Source organism: Aulonocara sp. 'chitande type north' Nkhata Bay, linkage group LG5, assembly GCF_057382095.1.
Source record: "Aulonocara sp. 'chitande type north' Nkhata Bay isolate Kocher_YH1m ecotype deep benthic linkage group LG5, A_spYH_male_GT1.1, whole genome shotgun sequence".
Taxonomy (NCBI): domain Eukaryota; kingdom Metazoa; phylum Chordata; class Actinopteri; order Cichliformes; family Cichlidae; genus Aulonocara; species Aulonocara sp. 'chitande type north' Nkhata Bay.
The window spans coordinates 37,342,215-37,364,035 of record NC_141348.1 but is presented as its reverse complement, the minus strand read 5'-3'; the positions used below and the strand labels follow the sequence as shown (position 1 = coordinate 37,364,035).

The 21,821-nt window shown below is 38.0% G+C and overlaps 2 protein-coding genes across 10 annotated transcripts in view; both read left to right on the top strand.

Moving 5' to 3' along the window:
• Positions 1-1,585: 1,585 nt before the first annotated feature.
• Positions 1,586-12,715, top strand: LOC147331206 (tubby-related protein 3-like). Its single transcript, XM_086293369.1, has 13 exons — positions 1,586-1,743; positions 4,272-4,404; positions 4,508-4,612; positions 4,746-4,874; positions 7,310-7,429; positions 7,571-7,705; positions 7,779-7,861; positions 7,981-8,145; positions 8,326-8,438; positions 8,542-8,650; positions 8,744-8,842; positions 10,496-10,667; positions 11,710-12,715. The coding sequence occupies exons 1-13, from the start codon at positions 1,729-1,731 to the stop codon at positions 11,841-11,843; spliced, it is 1,512 nt and encodes a 503-aa protein (XP_086149495.1). The 5' UTR covers positions 1,586-1,728; the 3' UTR covers positions 11,844-12,715.
• Positions 12,716-15,313: 2,598 nt separating this feature from the next.
• Positions 15,314-21,821, top strand: part of tead3b (TEA domain family member 3 b) — a 36,505-nt gene continuing 29,997 nt past the window's right edge. For all 9 annotated transcript variants that reach the window (XM_086293367.1, XM_086293364.1, XM_086293362.1 and 6 more), the window contains exons 1-2: positions 15,314-15,485; positions 15,835-15,980. The gene's annotated coding sequence lies outside the window, so the exon portion shown is untranslated. The remainder of the gene's footprint in view (positions 15,486-15,834; positions 15,981-21,821) is intronic.

Here is a 21,821-nt window from a genome sequence, read left to right as displayed (position 1 = left end):
TGGCATCATGTTTGTCTGCAAGTTCATGGGGGGACCTGTTGCTTGATGAAAATCCTCTTACAACTTGTATCACATGACTACTTTGTGGGCTTCACTGTTTATATGGAGGCTTGTGAGTAGATGAGACACCCTTGCCTAAGAACCACACACCTACTAAAGAATTGTATGTCTATAAATGAGTACATTTTGGTTGTAATACATATAAATATGTACAAGTAGGTTTAAAATCACACGATTTTTGCTGGATGTCTTACAATTCATGCCACAAACACATCATGAAAGAGGCCTGGACGAATGGCAAGTACAGTATGTAAACATTCCATGCAGCACTTTAGAGCTTTTGATAGTCCTTACCATGCAAGCATTTTTCATCTTTTTTTTCCTTTTCTCCTCATGCCATCAGGTTTATGGATGAAGAATGGTTATTACTGCGCTACCACACTCAGTTTCCAATGATACAGGCCAAGTAGCGCTAAACCAATAAGAAGGGAAAGCTTTATGTGCTGCTATCGGGTGGACCTACTTAGGCCCAGTGACCTGTTAATCTAATATATCCACCATTGCATTTGCAGGCTATAGCAAGAGTAAGAGTTTGACTGCTTTATAAATTGTTTCTTTACTACTTTATTAATTGTTTTTGTAAAACTGTCATGGACTGAATGATTCTTCTTAATGCTTCTCAAGCTTCTTCCTTGAAATGAAACAAAATATCTTTGGGTCTTGGACTTTTGGATTTTTATTGGGATTAACAATTAACTCATCAAAAAAATAAATAAATAAAAACATCACTAATTGTCAGCTTTGTTGACATTTCACATATTTAGAAGTAATTGGTTCCGAAATCCGAATCAGAGAAACTTTATTAATCCCAGAGGGTAATTGAGTTGTCATAGCAGCAAATATACAACAAACAGTAGAAACCGAGTTATGACAGATAAATATTAAGATAGATAGATAAATATAGAGATATAGGCATAAATATGAATATACATATAAATATAAAATGGCAAGTATGTGTGCAAATATGTAGTGGTGTACAAAAGTGACAGAGTGCATTGATGTGTGATTAATTGTGTTCCACATGTGTGGATCTGACCCAAGTGGATGAATTAAAGAGTCTGATAGCAACGGGAAGGAACGACCTACTGTAATGTTCCCTCAGATAGCGAGATTGAAGAAGCCTGTTGCTGAAACTGCTCTTCAGATTGTCCAGTGTGTTATGGAGGGGGTGGGATTCATTGTCCGTGATTGCCAACAGTCTTGCCAGCATACTGTCACTAATCATCTCCTCCAGGGTGACGAGCTTTATGCCAACAACAGACTCGGCCTTCCTGATGCGTTTGTTTAGTCTGTTTGCTTTGATGCCTGCACCCCAGCACGCCACAGCAAAGAAGGTGGTGCTCGCAACAACAGACTGATAAAACATATAGAGCAGCCACTGGCATGAAAACCTTGAAAAGAAAATTTTCATGTAGTTTTCTGAATGGTTGAAACGCGTGACAAACAACTCTTCTCCCTCCTCCCGAGCCTTTCTTGGTTTCTCCCGTTGACGTGTTCCTGCAGAGCAGATGGCTTTACACATAAATCCTATTAACAACTTTCTGCTGATGGAGATGCAGTGAGCACAGGGTTTTCTCTCTCTGTCATCATCTCCCCTGAGAGGTCTGCTTTTTTATTTTCTAAGCCATAAAAAGAAGCGGTGGGAGAGCTGAATTTGGAGGCCACGTCATGTCTGCAGAGAAGGTAAAAGGTTGAACTTAGGTTTTTGTAGATTTTCTTTAAAAAAATATTTTAAATAAGATTACTTTTCTCTGGACTTTAAGCTTCTCAGGGATGAAATGTGCCAATATTTGGGAAGTGGACCACACAAGTTACTTTTATAAGAGTAACTTAACACTTCACATGACGTTATTTATCGATATACTGCAAAGTTTAAAGTTGTACAGGTGAATTTCTCATATTTCTGTTTGTTGTGGAGAGGACACATATTCGGAAGCATGCTTCAGGGATTGAAATCAGTCAGTAATCCAGACGTTCAAGCAAACTGGAATGCTGCTATGGTGGATGTCTGAACCAAATGCAACTGCAAAAGCATTGTCTTAATTCTTACTTTACTTTTATTTCTATATTCATTTATTTATGTATTGTCCTGGATTTTTTGGCAAATCTTGCACCATCAGTAAAATTTGTTAATTTGACTCAGTAACATTATATTTGAGAACAATACAGTTGCATATTGTGTAGTTGTACAACTGACCAAAATTAACTACACTTGTGACTGTTGTTGGTGAAGTCTAAACTTACAAAATGAGCATCAATAATCATAAGTGCTATACCAATAGACATATATAATAAACAAATGTGGTAATGTGGCTAAAGTGTCCAGTGACATTTGATAACTTTAATGCAACAATTCATCACAATACAGCAAATGTCAAATCTGCTGCCATAACGCTGAGATGCGGATTTCCTGTGGACGCAAATAGGCCTGCATTTAATAGGATTACTTTTCCCGTCTCCGGTAGTAGCGATCACACTGACCTCGTTGTCTGTGACTTTAGATGGTGACATATTGTTCCTGTCACTTAGCACAAAAGTTTAGTCCTGAGACTCAAAATATGTATGAGATGTTTGGTAAAATAAAACACTTTTAATTTAATATCACTGATGTAGGCTGTGTGTATTTTACTGAAAAAATATCAAAGCTAATCTCATTGCTTAGATGATTTTTTTTTTTTTTTTTAATAAATAGATATTTCAGAAAGGACTATTTATGGCATTGGACATATCTTCAGTTGAATGGGATTCATGTTTTCAAAATGTTAATACTATGTATAAAGAAACAGGCAGTAGATTTATTCAACTTAAGATAATCCATAGGTGGTATCGAACACCGCAACAATTGTATAAATGGAACCTGGCCTCTACGGACGAATGTTGGAGATGTGATGGTCAAAATGCTTCGATTTTACATATCTTATGGAGCTGTTCGGCACTTCGGGATTGGTGGGGAAATATAATGGAGGTCATTTTCAGTGTTTTAAAAAGGAGATTTGGTATCTCACCAAAACTGTCCATACTTGGTATAACCACAGATTTTTCTGATGGAGATTTTTCCAGTTATACAAAAAGATGGATTATTTTGGCTCTTACTACGGCCAAACAGGTCCTGCTAAGACACTGGCGGAAAAAGAACCCCCCTCCATATGAAGAGTGGCTAAAGACAATGGCTAAGTTGGCGTCTTACGAAAAAGTGACTTATGGTTTATTAGACAAATTGCATCAATATGATTGTATTTGGTCCCCCTTTACAAGCTGGCTTTCTGTAACTTGAAGAACAGAGGAGTAATGACAGAGTGGTGGTGTGGGGATTGGTGTGCGAAGAAAGAATAGGATAACTTCCCTTTGTTTTGTTTTTTGTTTTGTTTTGTTTTTTGTTGTTTTGTTTTGTTTGTTTGCTTTTTAAACTATTTATTTATGTAGTTTATGTAGAGCCCCCTTGGCTTAAACTTGTATACACTTTAGGAAGAGGTTTGTGTTATAGATGATAAAGAAGGAAAAGCCAAAGAAGAAGAGTTATAAATAACTGCATTTAAGATGCACAAAACAAATGTACTTTATATTTCAGAATCAGAATTGAGTATAAAATACTTTCTCGTAATTTACGATCCCATTTTAGCTCTCACGTTTTCATCAGGGAATCGCAGCAGGCATGACTTCATCACAAAGCAGTGCAGTGGGTGTTTTCTCCAGGGCTTGAAGGCCTTGGCAGGTTTCATAAAACTGTTGCAAAACCTGTTTCTCCTTTTCTTGTGTTTCTTATGAAACGGTCTCATCAAGAATAGAAACAGATTGTTCAGTTCTAGACGAGACAGCCTTACATGCATCACATCATTATTACCTCATGCCCTGTTTCTCCATTAACTTCCTTTAAACAGTCTTTATGCTGATTTACAAATCAAAAGCTAAACTTATCAGGCAGATTTGACAGGAGCTACCAGTGCAAAATAAACAACTTTCATTTCATTTGAATCATTTAGAATAGAAAAAATAATGATACCACTTCTGTTCATCTTTTTATTGTCTTTCTTCCCACTGCTTTCCTCACATCTGAATTTGTGATGGTGAGTTGGTACTTATAACAGTCTTGCTAGTTTGACTAAATCTTTCACTGCATTTTATGTCTTACCATTTTAATTTAGCTCAGTTGTAGTAAGGGCTCTATGAGTATTACCAATAATCTTTTTTGTGTGCTTAAAGCAAATCTATAGAAACCAAAAAAGAAGAAAGAAGAGGCCAATGGTACAACAGAAGCCAAGCTGAATGGAATTGAGACCAAGCCCAAAAAAGATAAGACAAAGAAGCATGAAGATGTAGCCAAAGAGGACAGTTCTGCCATTCAGAGTGAGGAGATAAAAACAACTTTTACTCTCTCATTTTTCTCTTTACATCTCCATTGTAGTCTAACGAAAGCAGTTACATATCTTTTTCCTTATCAACATTATAGATGGGAAGAAAGTGAAGAAAAAGAAGCTAGAAAAAGACAAAGAGGAACCAGAAAAGGAAAGACAGACTAAAAAGAAAGCAAAAAGTGCTCCAAAAAAGAAAAAAGGTAAGTCAGCAATGACTGTAATATTGAGTTTTCACTGGGATGTGTTAAAGCTGGGGTGTGTTTCCTATACAATGACACTTTAAGTAACTCCCACAAAAATACGCCATGAGTGCACTGATTTCCATTACTATAGATTCAGACTCAGATGATGACGATGAAGAGGACGGTGAAGATACTCCGAAAAAGAAAACTAAGAAAAAAACAACCAAGGATAGTTCTCCACCTGCAAGTTCCACCCGAGAGAAGAAAACTAAAACTAAAGGTATGACGATGAGGAGAAGAAAGCTGTTGTCTAAAGGGCGTTAATGGTGTGCTCTAAACAGAAGTTATATGACCAGATTGTAATTAAGAGGATTAGATGATGTTATTGTGTAATGGCGTGTGAGCCATTTAGTGGAAACACTTCCTTACTTGGCTGTGTTGTCACATAATAATGAAGTAAGTGGTTTTCCTTTAAGTAATTAACTGTGGAAAATGTAATTAATTATTGCAGCATGATGTTACACACCAGCATGTTTTTGAAGTAAGTGAATAAAACATTCTGAATAAATAAACAGAATAATTAATCGGAAAACTGAATCAGTGAAATAATCCAAACAGAACTGAATTTTTGATGTGAAGCCATGTTTTCTAAGAGATATTTTCTTTATTCCATCCCATCATCACTTTCAGGTGTTGCTAGAATGTGGATATTTTTAGTCCTGCTAACAGCATGGCTTTAGCAGTGTGAGTCATTCAGTAGGTCTGTCCACAACTTTTATCCAGATTGAACAAACTACTTAATCTACTGTGGATTCCCAGATAATGTGTCCAAGTGAACCTTAAGTTTGACATTCTTGTGGTTTTATGTTGTGGCATCACCATATAAAATTGCACTTGTTGCAATAGTATTGAGTGCTTGAACAGAAGGCAGCTTGACATCTTTTCAGTTCATTGCGATGTTTTAGCTCTTCAAGACGCTTCAGTTCTCAAAAAACTCCCAGGTATTTAACCCCCAGTGATGGCCTCTTGGAGGTGATCCTAATGGTGACTGACCCACTGTTAATCATGTGAGTCATCATGATGTGAGCCAAGATGTGAAAAAAGGCGTGGGTCATTGCCATCATCGGGGTCAAGGTGTGAAACCTTGCACCACATTGTCTCACCCCATCATCATGAGAGCTTTTGTGGTTTCTTGAGGCAAGGTGTAAGTGGGGCTTGAAACATCTGGGAAGGGATCACAAGATTACGTTGGAGCTGATAGTTGGTGTTGTATGGTAGAATGTGAGGTTTTTGTTCTTGTAGGCTTCCTCAGTTATTTTAGAACTGACACTGCAGGCTGACACTGTGAACATGTTAAGGTGTAAACATGAATACTTTACTCAGGGCGCTTATAACCTTCTCCCACCAGTCTTTGCTTCTGTTCCCTTCATTTATTTGCTCAGTGAATCTGAGCATAAGATATTTGGAAATGATGTTGCTATAATTATTCCCAAAGCGCTCTAACTCACCTGTTTGTCAAGAATTTTGCAGTGAGCTGGTTTTAGCAGGACTCATTCTTTGATTGCAGAAATGAACTATTGGCTCAAATCTCTGCATGAGATACAGTATTTATAATAGAAGATTGGCCACACAATTACTTATGTGATCAATCTCAAAATGCTCTTTGTCACCTTTCACCTACCTCATTTTGTTTTTTCTGCTTGCAGCTTTAATAGTTTTGTTCTGGTTGTCCTGTTGTCAGCTTTCCTTGACAGCTCTAAAACTCACTGTGCACTCTTGCTCAGTCACAAACAACAGGAACAGTGAAAATAGTGGAGATTTAAAAAGAAAAAAAAAACAGCCAGATATTATCCTCAAGATACAGTAGACCGTTAAAAGAGAGTAAATATTAGGTAACTGTAAACTTAACTCTTAAGTGAATGCTAATGTTACTCTGTAATTTACTTGGCAGGGAGTTAGAAAGGTTTTTACCAGTGTAGCAGTGCATACCACGGATGTTTAACTATGTTTTTTTAATCCCCAAAGTTCAACACTGCCAAAAACATTCAGGGAGGACTAACAACTTTTAGCAGTCTAAACGGGAGTAAGTCTAAACGGGAGGGCATGTTGGGACAAATTCGTCATTGTGGAAAACGTTTTAAGAGGAAGCACTGAGAGTGTTACAAGTGTAATCGAGGTTCTGAGAATTTGCTCCACAGATTTGAGCAAGGAATTTGTTCAGATCCTTCACTTCACTTTGATGTCCTCCCAGTTATACACTCCTTGTTTTAGCAGCTTGAATCCTAAAAAGGTAAACAAACTGAGGGCTAAAATATGTCGTCTGCGTCCCAGTTTGCTTCATCAGCTTTTCCTTAACTCTGAAAATTAATAAAAGGTACTACTATAATGGAAACTTAACATCTAAATTCGGGTGGATCCAAGCTGAGCCCTAGTCACTCTCACATTCGCATGCTGTCCGAATCTGGGTCAAGATGGCATGCTCCAAGTTAGTTCTGTTGCTACACATCTGTTTCACACATAAATCTTTGTTGACTTAACTGATAACAGTTTGCATTTTTTGGAACTCACACCATAGTGTTCACTAAGATTACTCTCTATACTCTACAAGTGAATTTACATTTTGTTACATTTCTCAGTGTGTGCTTCCAATTCTTCAGGCTATCACATTTAAGAATAGACAACATTTCTATTAAACTATATACTTTTTTTCCTTAGATGACAAAGATTCTGATGGAAAAGAAAAAAAATCCAAGTCAAAGGAAAAAGACAAGAAGAAGGAACCAGCTTCAATGTTCCAGATAAATGAAGACAAAAACTCAAAAAGCAAAAAGAAAGGTGATTGCATTTTTTAAACTGACGAACTGTAAAATTCTGTCTTTGTTTACTTTACCAAATGCTTTGCCGCATAGCATCCATCTTGATGCTTGATGTTAAAATGACAAAAATTGAGACACTTTACACTTGTTTACTGAACAGCGGCCAAATCGGAAAGTGATGACAGTGAAGAAGAAACAAAGTCAACCAGATCAAAGAAAAAATCCAACTCCGGCTCTGCATCGATGTTTCAAACATCAGCAGATAAGGACAAAGACAAGAAGACAAAGAAAAAAGGCAAGTTTATTACTAAAGCTTTCCTCTGTTGTATTCACAGACAAGTGTATAACATCTCTGTTGTTTTTTTCAGCAAAGGCAGACGAAAGCAATGATTCTGAATCAGAAAAAGAAGAAAAAACAAAGAAGAAGAAGGGCAAAGGGAAGAAGAAAAAAGTATCTGACTTCAAACAAATCAACCACAACATTTTAGTCACTTAATGTCATATTACACTTTAACTTTCACTCAGAGTGGACCATGTTTTAAAATGTTCTTATCTATTCTTCTTTATCAGGAGCGCTCTCCCTCACCTGAAATTGAATTTGACAACTTGGAGAAGTTTGTAATGGAGCCAGCTCCGCAGGGTGTGACTGTGAAATGCAGAGTGACTCGGGATCAGAGAGGGATGGATAAGAGCCTCTACCCTTTGTATTACCTTCATCTAGACAATGAAAAAAAGGTCAGTATCATGTTTTAAAAAGTTGCAAAATGCAGACCAAAATTGTAAACACAGTACAACAGCACGTTCAGTAGTTCTCCTTTCATTTATTAATTTTAATTACTGTTATCATGGACAGTTGTCATTTGTCGGTGTCTTGTCCCCCCCCCCCCCCCCCCTTTTTTCTTTCTTTCTTTGTAGACGTTTCTACTGGCTGGACGGAAGAGAAAGAAAAGTACAACTTCAAATTACCTCATCTCCATCGATGCCACAGATTTATCAAGAGGAGGCGAGAATTTTGTGGGAAAGCTGAGGTAAAAGGATTTTTGTTTAAATTGCAAAGCAGGTAAACAAACTGTCACGTATAAAGTATTAATTAGGTGCATTTTAACTGAATGTGTTTTATACATTGCCCAGGTCAAATTTAATGGGGACTAAGTTCACTGTGTTTGACAACGCTGTGAATCCTGAAAAAGCTCTTCCAGACATGTCTAATGCTCGGCAAGAGTTAGCAGGCATCATCTATGTAAGTCATTTTACTGCAGAACGTTTAACTACAGTACATTGTATGAATAATAAGAACTGTATTTGATTTTGTTTTGGTTATTTCTGACAACAGGAAACCAATGTCTTGGGAATGAAAGGACCCAGAAGGATGACTGTCATCATTCCAGGAATGAGCAAAGACAACGAGCGAGTACCCCTCCGACCAAGAAATGTAAATTCATTGTAAATGCAATCATATAAAACACCAGTTCAATGAGGGCAAAAGATAAAGGCCTATATGAAAATTCAATATGAATTGACTAGTCATAGTTTTTGTTTTGTTTTTGAAATGAAAAGTAAATTCACTCCTTGCTTAAATCTGATATTATAGTCACACAATCTTAAGTCACACAATCCTGGAGAGTAAGTGGAGGCCTGAGGAATGGAAAAGTGTACTGGTACTGATTTTTAAGAGTTATGGTGATGTGCAAAGCTGCAGTATGTACAGAAGGAATAAAGCTGATTAACCATACCACGAGGATATGGGAAAGAGTTGTTCAAGCTAGATTAAGTAGGGAGTTGATAATAACTGAGCAGCAAATATGGTTTTATATTATGAAAGAGCACAACAGATGCAATATTTGCTTTGAGAGTGTTGATCGTGAAGTGAAGTCCAGGAGTTTTACTGTGTTTTTGTTGATCTAGATATGATAAGTTGCCAAGAGAATAGTGGTGCAACGGATCACGGTTGATCCGTAATCCGAACCGATCGCACTCCACGGTTCGGGACGCACGTGATCCGAAGATTCAAAAAAGAAGGAAAAAAGTATGTGTATGGTGCGCGTAGTCAGTCTGTCAAGTGATAGTTATGGCCAGCGCTGGTGGTCCAAGTGGAGGAGTAGAGGAGTTTGCTGCATTTAAGCAGCCATTTGCTCCCCAATCCGACCGGGCTAAAGCTATTACAAAAGCTACTGGGGTGTTTAGCTGCAGACGGGAGGTCGTATTCCCTTGTGCAAAACAAGGGGTTTAAACTATGATGAACGTGCTTGAGCCACGCTATGATATCTCGTTGCGTGTCCACTTCAGTGACAAGATTGTACCAAGGCATGTATGAGCAGGAAAAGTTTAAAGTTATGGCTGAACTGTCCCAGGCATCTTCTGTTGCCCAACTACAAATGGGTGGACCTCCAGGTCAACGGAAAGCCCTGTACTGCCCTATACTGCACCTTAATTTGTTTTTATATAATTTCGTGGAATGAGTCTTGAGCTGAATGTTTTTAATAGGCAAACAATTTTGTCTTTTTTTCTTTTTTTGCTGATCCAAAAATTGATCCGATCTGTGACTTAAAACCGTGATCCGAGCCGAACCGTGAGATTTTGGATCCATTGCACCACTACAAGAGAAGAACTGTGACATTGCATGAGGAAGGCAGAAGTGGTAGAGAATTATGTGAGGGTAGTGCAGATGGATTCAAGGTGTCTGTGGACTATGATATTTACAGAGGCCATTGTGATTTGTAGTGAGGGAGCAGATAGAAGAGAGTTTGGAGAGGTGGAGGTGTGCTGCGGAGAGAAGAGGAATGAGACAGAGAGAGCTTACTACGTGTTCTAACTCTGCACTCTTGTGCAGTCAAGCGTAACACCCAACAACTAAGATTAGTTTTGTTTCTAAAGAATGCAGATAAATAACTGTAATTTGTCATCTTAATCATTAGAATAATAATGTGCTTTACTATTTTTCTGCTTTCAAGCAAAAACAATAAATTTGAATATTCACAAATGACTTGTTAAGCCTTGTCTATAGCATTAAGAGCAACACAAGGCCAGTGGGAATGAACTATTTGATGTTGACGTTTACCACTTATGTTTTGTTAATTCTTTGCAGGAATGCGATGGCTTGCTGATAAGATTCCAAAACAGAAGGATGGAAAATCTGATCGAGCTTCACAACAAGACGCCTGTGTGGAACGAAGAGACGGCATCTCATGTGCTAAACTTCAATGGCAGGGTCACCCAAGCCTCCATCAAGAACTTCCAGATCGTCCACAACAAAGATCGTGAGTGGCTTTTGCTTGTCCACAACTACTATATGTTAAATAGTTGGGCAAAGAAATGAAAAGCAGTTTACTGGCAATGCATAAAACAACAGAAAGATCTAAACAACCTAAATGAGTATCTAGGTATTACTGCTGACAATGTCCATCTCCCAATAACCACAGTATATCCTGCAACCAGCAGAATAATGTGCCATGCCACAAAATTCAAATCATCTGAGAAATTATCCCCTGAAGAATACAGTGAGTTCAGTGTACTGAAATTGCCTGCACAGTCCCCAGATCTCAATCCACCAGAGCACCTTCGGGATGTGGTGGAACATGAGATTTGCATCATGGATGTGCAGCCGGCTGCATTATGTTATGTCAATATGAAATAAAATCTCTCAAATAAAATCGTAGTTAACCTAACCCCATGCATGTGTTTGGACTGTGGGAAGGTGCTGGAGGAACTGGATTGAACCCATGCACGCACGGCGAGAACATGTTAAGGTGTGCACTGGGGGCAATATTGTTAACCACTGCATTGCTGTGCTGCCCCACAAGGAATTAGGCAGTTTTTAAGCCAACAGCAGGCCTAACCTGGTACTAGCAAACTGTACCTAATAAAGTGGCCAGTTAAATTATGTCTCATAAGACAGACATTGGTCAGTGATTATTTTATTTCTGCCTGTACAACCCTTAGATACAATTTTAAAAAATGATTTCTTCTGAAATTTAGAACTGCAGTTTTTCATATTTGAAATTTCTTATTTATGCCAAATGTTTTGTTTGTTTGTTTGTTTGTTTGTTTTAAAATCCCAAGTCAATTATGAAGTTTATATGCTGAACTTGCTTCACAGTCTTTAGACTGACCAAGCAGTTTATGCAGAATAAACGAATATGGGGATTCAGCTTGAATATTTTATTACTTCTAAGTATGTACATTGCCATGATCCATCTTATTAACTCCCTGCCTGCCTACTTACGTACCTACCTACCGAAACACTACCTATTTATTTATTAAGATAATTGCTCCATTAATGAATTCTTTTTCTTTTTCCAGTGGACTACATTGTGATGCAATTTGGACGAATAGCTGATGACATTTTCACACTGGATTACAACTACCCGCTGTGCGCTGTGCAGGCCTTTGCCATCGCACTTTCCAGCTTTGATGGCAAAATCGCTTGTGAATAACACACAAGTCTTCAGTTGTGGACTCACACTTAAACCAGCATGCAACAAACCCACATTCACATCAGATCAACCCAGCGTCTTTGGACTCGCCTACACTTCCTGTGATAGGTGTCGATAACAGCAATGGTTCCTCAAATGTGACAATACCTGCTGTTGTGCTGCTGTTATCCGTGTGAGTGCCCCCAAGTGTAAGACACAAAATTGTTGTCATGTTATCGTCTGATCTTGCATGACATGGTGCAGAAGAATCCTCTGTTTTTGATTCTCAGTATTTCACTGCAATCATCTGAACTTCTGGGAACTACAGAAAGACACACCATTGGGAGTCCAGTGACTGGAGAGCTATGTTTCAGGGAGATAATTGTACACCTCATTTATGAAGGTGTTTGAAGACTACTAACATCATTAAAGGATGTTAAACCGTGAATTACGGTAATTTTTTTGCTTTGTTGTGCTTTGAGGTATTGTGTTGCTGTATAGCGTCAATTTTTTGTGTCAAATGTGACCGCAGAAACACCAAATTACAATAAAAATGTTTCTCTTTAGGGCAAAATGAAAATTATACTTTGTGACAGTAATCATCTGCACAAAAGACACACTTTTATTTTAAGTTTATTCAATTTTATTTAGTGACTGTGAAACCGTTTTGTGTATCTGTATACATTAATATACACATAGGTGTGAAAATCTTTTTTCTAGGCATGTACGTTACGTTTCTCCAAATATATATGTTTCTAGATAACTGGCTCTAATGTGAACTCCTGTAGGTTTTTGTATGTTGTCTTTTTTAATTTCTTTATATTCATAAACATTGCCTTCGCTGCAGGCTTATGGGAATAATTCAAATGAATTAAATTTCCTTGTTAACTAAATCGCTTTGAAGTCAGCTTGTATAAATGTATGTTTTTGTCATGTTTTTGTTGTTGTCATTTTTTATCTTTTCTTGTCGCCCTGATTCACAGTAATATAGTAAATTTAGAGTGCTACTGACTGTTTGCAGATGGTCAGTACCACTCAGTACCACCACAGAATTACAAGACTTGCAGGTTACCCCAATCCTTCTTCCAACCCTACAAATGGTGTTTTAATGGGTGTTTTTAAAATAAAAAAAATCTGTTAGAACAGATATTTATAAAATATGTTTTATAGTTCTATCTTCTCATGCGAGAGAGCGCTTGGCAGATATTTAGTCACATTCCAGTTTCCAGTTTTACAAACACCCACGATTTTCTTCAGTTGCCTGTATGTTGAGAGGAGCTTCACTCAGCATGGAAAAACCTGTTTGAACCGAGGGCCTCCAGAGTAAGTGAGAGGTGTGTATTCTGCCTGAACCTGCTCAGGCAGTTGTCCAGACTCGCAAATTAAATGAAGCCTAAAACTGGCAGCTCCTCTGGAGAGATGCTGTAAGGTGAGTTCTTCCTACCCCATTGTTTTTTTTCTGTAATGTGAGCAATAGTTAAACAACTGCCAACATTATTGTAGTCATGCTGATACATTTGTACTCTTAGACACAATGTGTGAAAATGACTGTACACTACTGTCTTATATGTGTGTGGTGTATAAACGTTCATAATCTAAAAATGTTGCAACCATGTTATTGACCAACAGAAGGAGCTGTTGCTGGATGGAAAGGTGTGAGTGTAAGCTTATAAGATTTACAGTGATACACACATGGTTACTAGTTAAACCCTCTTTCCAGTAAATAAGCGATAATACGAGGGAGAGCAATATTCATAGTTTCTATGGGAATTTAGTGTAATATGAGCATTTACAGCGTATGTTTGTATAATTGCATGACAAATGTATTATTATTTGTATAGATAGACTAAAATGTGAAAGTAAAACTACAACAAAGACTGTTACAGATTACACTCACTAATTGGCTATATACTTGAGGTAATTATACAATAAATGCCAAGAAAATACTATATAATATAATATTAATATAATATAAAATATTCCATTACTAGTAAAGGTCCAGCTTTCATTTTTGTGTCTCTCTGTCAATAACATTTAAGCAGTAGTAATGCTCCTTCTGATTCTCATTCTCATTTATGGGAGCTTTAAATTACTCTCTGTGAGTTATGCAGGTTTGGCTGCATTAATGTCAACATCTGTTAGGGGAAATTAAAGTAACAAAATTCTAGGGGGGAAAAGAAAACTGTTTTCCTCACATGAAAGTTGTCTAAGAGAAGGATTTGCATTTAAACTGTTGAGAATAATCAAAACCTTAGACTGGATGACATATTCTAAATAATATTAGACAATATTTTAGTACTTTTTTTAATATAGTAGTTTTTTTTTTTGCATATACTAAAATCTAAGAAAATTATAAGAAGAAAGAGGAAGATGTCAAATGGTTGAATGACAATAAAGCTGAGTCTGTTATCTATTTCTAACTAAAGCTTTTCATAATACATCATTTGTATATTTGTAGTATTTCTCCATTATTAAGTACCAAACATCAAGCTGAGGTTTCTGTTCTTTAGATTTGAAGAAAATTAAATATCAACATAACCAGACGCACAGAGTAAACCATTGAATGTGTGCTGTTTGTTCTGTGTGACATTGAGATGGCATCATTTTTCTATTGAGTGTGTAGGGGACCATAACATTTTCTTTTTCTCTGTCTTACTGTAAAATTAAGACTAAAATTAAGTTCCGAGGCAACATGAAGGTGACTCCATCATTTAGTAGTGAACATATTCGCCTTACATGCAAAAGATTCCTGCTTTTAGAATGAGAGAAGACATAAACCCAGCCTTAGGGGGTCACGAGCCCAGGTAATCATTTATGTGCCAGAAGGGGCATCCAATGTGAAATCTGTGCCAAATCAGATATGCATATCCATCGCTTGTGGTCGCCTCTTGGGGATGAGCCAGCAGGTGAAAATACCTCCAACATATAAATCCAATTTATTCAGTAGTGATTAGTAGTGATGTAATTTGTTGTGATCTTCTCTGTTCTGTTTATATTTATATACTATACCATATTATCTCATCTTTTTATCACTAATATTTTGGATAGGATAATATTGCCACATGTAACTAACTGCACAATTTTCCATTTTAAACCCTATATATTATTATTTAGAAAATTTTAAAAATTGCATTAAGGTTTTGAAACATTAAATATTCCATGTTTCTTTAAAGTTATCTACAGTAATAAAACATAATAATAATAATGTTTTAGAAAGACTCATTTAAAGACTGTTCCAGTGTTTTTATATAAAGCCACGGAGTCTTTTATGTAAATGCCCTTTATATATTTCCTACCTTTGACATATTTCTGCGAGTGTATGTACTGCCAGACTGGTTTTTCGGACAAGAGTTTCCAATCAGCGTTCAGGGATTTTGTGGGCGGGGCCTGCGGTGAAGTCACTACCCCCCCCCCCCCCCCCTCCAAAACCTTGTTGATTGACGCGCACCAATGGCTCCTCCTTGAAAGTCTTTTTTTCCCTCCCCCTTCGTTTTCCAGTGTAGTGCGTTGATTTCATACCAAAGTCATACTTAACATTCCACTTATACTGTCAAACCTCTGAGAAATATTAAGGAAAACAACAGCGCGCCAAAATATAACAAAGTTACTGAATTGATCAGTTTCCCCCACTGAGGAGAATAAGCTGACTGCAAGAATAAAAAGGTAAGTCTTCCACAAATGTTCCCTCTTTCTGTCCACAGCCTTTTTTCTGGGGAGTTTTTTCATGCCGCTTGTCTCGGTGAAGTTTTCAGATCATTGTCATTTTTTACATTTTTCCGCGGAGCTCCCTGCGTTGGGAGGGAAGAAAACATTTGCAGTTTGATACTCTATTGTGTTTGACTTTCCCAGTGTGTATGGATATCTTTGACAGCCTATGTGCAATCATATTTCCACCGGTAGCCCGCTCATTGGCACATACTTTTACCTAAAAGAAAAAAAAAAGAAAAGAAAAAGGTTTTCTCGTTTGACAGAAGGAAATGGGAAAAACATGTTTGTTTTCTGTCCCGGACAGTTCATACCTGGATCCAACTCTTCCAGCCTTGCTCCTCAAGAAGAATCCAACAGTTTTACAGACAAGCACGGAGAGAGACGATTTGGACGAAAACGTTTTAGAGGAATACACAACATCAGCGTGATTTGGACCTCTGCATCACTAAGGTAAGACAGCTTCTTGATTAGGAAGCGAGGTTAAATAAATTCTGGAGGTCTTGTTGATGCTTCCTACATGGAATTACAAATACAGAGTAGTTTTCTTGATAACGCCTAAACAAACCAAGATTATCTCATATAAAAGTGTGTGTGTGTCAGCTCAGCTACGTCTGCTTTCGCTTTAGCTCTTGCCGGGCAGACTGTGAACAACATTGCAGTATGTTAATACATTTTTAAGACTAAATTTAAATCAAGCATTTTTTTCATCAAAACACTCACAAATTAATATGAATGATTTTTAAATGGTTTGCAATGAATCAAAGTTTTAGATTAGAAAACCAAAGCTTTTTTTTTCACTCACATCTGGAATTACACCTTGAATCTAAATTTATTTATGTACATGCATATTGAGGTGTACAAGACTATGCAGTGTAAACCACAGAATAAAAGTTGTTATAGAAAGTAACTATCTGTCTATCTATGTAGTTCTTTGTTCTTGACTTTTTCAAACGTGGCATGTGATGATACACTGCAAAGTCCTTCTAAGTACATAATTCATAGGTGAAGATTTGAGATGCATGGATACGTAGCGAGCTAATTGTATAATTATATGAGTGCCACCTCAGGCTACACCTGCTATACAACTGTGTGTGGTTAGTAGAGACCTAGGCGAAAATAATATGTGTCCGTTTTGACAGAGCCAAACGTTGGCACCTCCTTTATCCTAAGTTTGCGCGGTCATATGAACTGCACAGTTAAATCACTGACAGTCAACACGTTTGACTCAACGGCAGAATGCGGTCTGTCAGGTTGGTCGCTGTTAGCAGAATAACCTGTTAACGTCTGTTACTGTTTCCTCTCCAACATTTCCTAAAATTCAAGGCAGAAGGAAAGCCTTTCTCTTTTTTTTTTTCTTTCACATCATTGTCTTTCATAAACACAGTTGTAAATTAAAGTATGACATTGATTTGGTGTAGCCCTTTAAGCCCGCTCTAAAGCCTTTTAAAGCAGAAGGATAATCGGCTATCAAATAGGGTGTCTCTTTTCTTGCTGTCACGTTAGGTCATGGTTGAGAAGCCAGATCTCCAGTTTGGGGCCTGCTTAAGACCTACATGTGGAAATGTTCTGAAATGAAACACCAACATGAAGAACCAAACAATGTGCCCTTGGTAAATGAGACACGCCAAGATGCCTAATAATAGATTTTGATGCTGATGGGTAAATCTGGAGAGGATTAAGCATTCTGCTGTTCCGTCAGATTCTCTTTCATTGTTTTCATGCAGCCTGAATACATCAGGCCTCCCACTGTACAATGTGGTCTTTTTTTTTCCTTGAACATACTTTATATTTCTTAGCAATTGCGGATTCAGCATTTACACTTTGTACTTGTGTAGGAGTTAAATTAAGGGAAAGTTTTATAGCTTTACCATGTCACGGAGGTCAATTAGATTACTTGTGGTAGTATCCCCTAAAAGTGGCTGTTTTCTCTCCTTTTTTCATCCCCAGCTGTGTTCCTTCGGGCTGTTTATTAGAGGGAAGAGTTAATGAGCATGTGTTCTCTTCATTAGGGTAACAAATCAATCCCCTTATGTTTTTGATTTTTCTTTTTAAATATGCTTAATCAGAAACTGTAGCTACTATAGGTATTTCAAATTATTTGTGGTGTAGGGCTAATTCCAGTGGTGAAGTGCATCCTGTGTTTGCGCTGCAGAGAGTTTACTTTGGATGCAGGTCTGTTGACCGTTTGTCAGTAGCAGCTTCACCCGTTTGTGTCAAACCCACAGAAGACCAGCTAATGAGCTTTTGCCCATTTGTGCAGACATTGGTCGCTTTTTAGCACCAGTTTCAGAAGTTCTCGTCCAAATGGTGGACACTTTTGCCTCTGTCAACCCAGACCTGAACAAATACCACTTATGTCTGTGCGGTGAGGACGCAAAGAGAAAAGCCTGCAGCTCTCAGCAGAAAGGCATTAATGATGATCTGGATTACAATATGCAGTTTGACACTGTCAGCTAGTAACGGCTGGACTGAGCTACTTGTTGGAGTCATAGAGCCAAAAAAGAAAGTGTCAAAATAGAATTCACTTTGAAAGTCCTCAGTAATGCAATTTATCAACATTTTATTCACATTAATTCACTGCACATGTTTACATATCCTCCAAACCATGAGGTTTGAACAGATAAGCTTTCTGGCCTCCTCTTCAGACCACTGAGGGGAGGAGCTGGGGAGTGGCTGAGAACAGAATACTCTTTGTGTCAGATGTCCCCAAGTTGCTAAAGGTTTTAGTTGTTCTTCCTCTGGCAACCAAGAGTTAGCAATGTTCCACATTTCTTTACTCGAAAGAAGAAGTACTCAGAAAGAAATGTTATTTGTGACAATGTCTGTCTCCTCTCCAGCCTCCATTATAAATAACAGGAGGCTTACTCCTGCACTGCTTCATAAAGTGTGTGTGTGTGTGTGTGTGTGTGTGTGTGTGTGGCCTGTGTCGCACTGGTGCTCCAGTGACCCAAGGGCACTCATGTGAAACTCCTTTAATCCCTCTGCTCAGTGTTTTGGGTTGGGGGATGATCTCCCTCTGCAGCACAGTTCATTTTAGTTGCTCCTAATATAAAACATCACAGGTGTAGTCGTTTTTAGGCTGATTAAACTTTTGTCTTCAACAGAAGAACAAGTTTAACCTTTGGGTGTGCTTTTTATGTAAGATTGGAGTTTTTTTTCCCCTTGTGATACAGCTCGTATACAGCTCTGATCACAGCCGTGGCTGCTTTTAAATGCCTTGTGCCACGATTTATACGGTTGCATGAATTATTGGCTGGTGCATTCTGCTGCAAAGTTATGCATGTCTTAAAGGTTTCACAGATTATGGCTTTAAACCGCTCCTCTCACCACAAAATGACCAATTCAGGCTAGAATGGCTTCTCTGCTACGTTCCCCAGAAAATTTCCGATTAAAATGCTGATTCAGGCTGTAAAGAAGAAAAAAAAAAAAAGCTCTCTGGCTTTCTGGCCCTGCTTTGTGTCAGTCTTTCCCTTTTCAGCTGGATTAGGCTTAAATCTCTGAACGTGTCACAGTTCAAGGTAGACCAAATAGCCAGCAGCATCCAGTGTTAAAATAGAACAACAAATGAATGAATCGGGCCTTATGTTCATGCTGTGCCTTGACGTGTGATACTCATTTATCCGCCTTAGACTCTGTGACTCATAGGAAACCAGCCACCTCTTTTTGCCTCCATGCAGCATGTTAGTCGGTTTCCATGCTATGTGAAATGATTAAAAGAAAGCAATAAATAATAGTCATTTCTCTTCATTTTCATGGTGTAAATAATCGAGGAATGTGTGCCAGACACTTCCAGCTCAGATCGCTTTCTTTTCTGCGTGCAAGACGTTATTCTGAGCCTTATTTTTTTCCTCGGGCAGGCAGCTGGTATCAAACTGCAAATGTCTGACTTGACAGAGTGTGCATGTGGTACGTGTGTGTTCATGTGTTTGTCTTAGCTTTTCCCTCTGCCTTTCTTTCTGTCTCTTGCCGTGTGAGCTGTTGGCCGTCCAGCCCTCCTCTCACTCTCAGCTCTGATTGTTTCCTGAGTGCCTTGCCAGATAGGAAGTAGGAGGAAGTTATTGGAGGAGCTGGAGAGAATTTATTAGGGCCAAACACAGACACAGAAGGGAGAGGGGAAGGTGGTGACTGATTTTTTTTTTTTTTTCATTTTTTTTTGGAAGATGGGCTCGTGCTTTCATGAGTCTTAAAAAGGCAGTGGTGCCTTCAGCAAACGCAGAGAGCACACAGCTTGACACTTGTGCCAGCTCATCACCTTAGATTTATCTCCTAAATGAAGGCGCTGCAGTTAAACATGTGCATATGTGTGTTCTGTGTAAGGAGGAATAAGGCCATGTTTCTAGCTCTTGTCAGAGAGCAGCTTTCCTGGCCCGGAACCTAAAATGTTTTCTTTATCTGTAATCTGACCTTAGAGAGCAGCTGCTCCTTCTGCCGCCAAGACCTGTTGTTTCCCCTGTTAAATGTGTGTGTGTGTGTGTTTGTCAGACTGTTGGTGTGTGTGGTGGGGGTCTCACTTTGAACGAGAGCACTGACCCTACAGCTGTGAGCACCCTTCAACCTTAACAAGATGTGTGCTTCTCTAATGTGGAGGAGTTTGGGTCTGTGATTTGTAACTGTGTATACACGAGACTTTAAGTTCAGTGGAGGTGTGTTTTACTCCCAGCTAAGCGGGGGGGCTTATGTCTGCCAGTAGGGGCCTGTTCTTTGCCAACAAGTGTCCCAACTCTTACAGCAACTAAACAAAGACTTCATTTATAACGACAGGAACAAATCTTGTAGTGTACAGATGGAAGAATATACAATCCGACTGTGAGCAATGACAGAGAGACATGCAAACACAACAGGCTTGATGGATCAACAGTGGAAGAGACAGATTTGAAGGAAATCTGTTAACAATCTGCTTTGGGACATGAGTCAGTAGAACTGAGTCATGGGGTGTACAGAGATGTGAACAGATGAAGGAAGCTGATCTTTCATGGTGCTTTGTTTGGGCTTTATCTGAAAAAATAAATAAATAATACAAACGATATGCACTACCCCAAGTGGCCAAATGAATCAGATGTACTAACATTACAGCCAAAATAGCGTTTTGCATCCTGGTATTCAGCTAGTGAGGTTTATAAATAACTTCATTCTATAAAAAATTATGGCTGACACACTGAAACAAAATCCTAAAGCAAATGCGCGTGTTGCATTACATACACCTTCATTTTGATAGGGCATGTAGAATTTTTTGTTTAAAAAATAAAAGGAAAACATCTGTAAAGATATATTGCAAATATATCTAATGGCTGTGTCAGATATCTTGTTTATAACCTTGGCTCCAATGTGTCTTCTACTGTTTCAGTCCTGTGGACCAGGTTCAACTTTTTAATAGTTGCTGTTAAAGGCTTAAATATCACAATGGCAAAAAAAAAAAGGATGATTTCTGTACCAACGTATTAGAGATCACAGAATTCATGTTATATTTACTTCAGGTGTTTTTAAAATTTTAAATGAGTTACATTTACAAGATTGTGTTTTCTACCTTAAATTCAGAGTAGGAGTAACCAGAGTAGTTGATGGTTTTATTATTAAAGCTTCTAGTGTATTACTATGATCCATCCTGTCTGGTCTTTACTGCTTAAAAAAAAAGCAGTAAAGAAATTAAGAATTTATTTTTATAACATTTTTTTTTTCAATTTTCAACAGAAAATGTACTTGCTGCATTGACTTCATTCTCCATCTAAGCCTTGTTACTGGCGTTTTACACAGCCAGAAACTGCAAGAAAAATAAATGTATTAATTAAAAGTGATGAATTTGTCAACAGTTCTCATGACAATTTTTTTTTTCACGGAGTGTGCAAATAACTCATAAACAGAGAAGTTCAGTGGAACCAAAACGGATTCAAATGGAGTCAAACATTATGCTCGTCACATCGACAGCAGAAAGTTGAGGGAAAATTTCTTCCTGCTCTGCTAAACCATGACATGCTCCCTCGGATTTAACAAGTACTGTCATTGTGAAATGGGCACTTGTAATTGGTCGGGAGGGCATTTAGTTTCATTTTTATTGAAATAATTATTTTGAAAATAGAAAATAAAACCTAGTAAAATACTTATCATGGGCTGTCAGGATGGGTCCATTGTTGAAGTCGGTGGGCCCAGGACTCTTAGGCTGACCCACAATGCTGTAGACTGTTTAGAAAAGATGCATATAGCCCTCTGTCACATCCCTAACTTTAGCAGAAAACAAAGAAGAAGAAAAAAGATTTGGCTCCTGTACTGCTGTGAAGAAGGGTTGGCTAGTCAGAC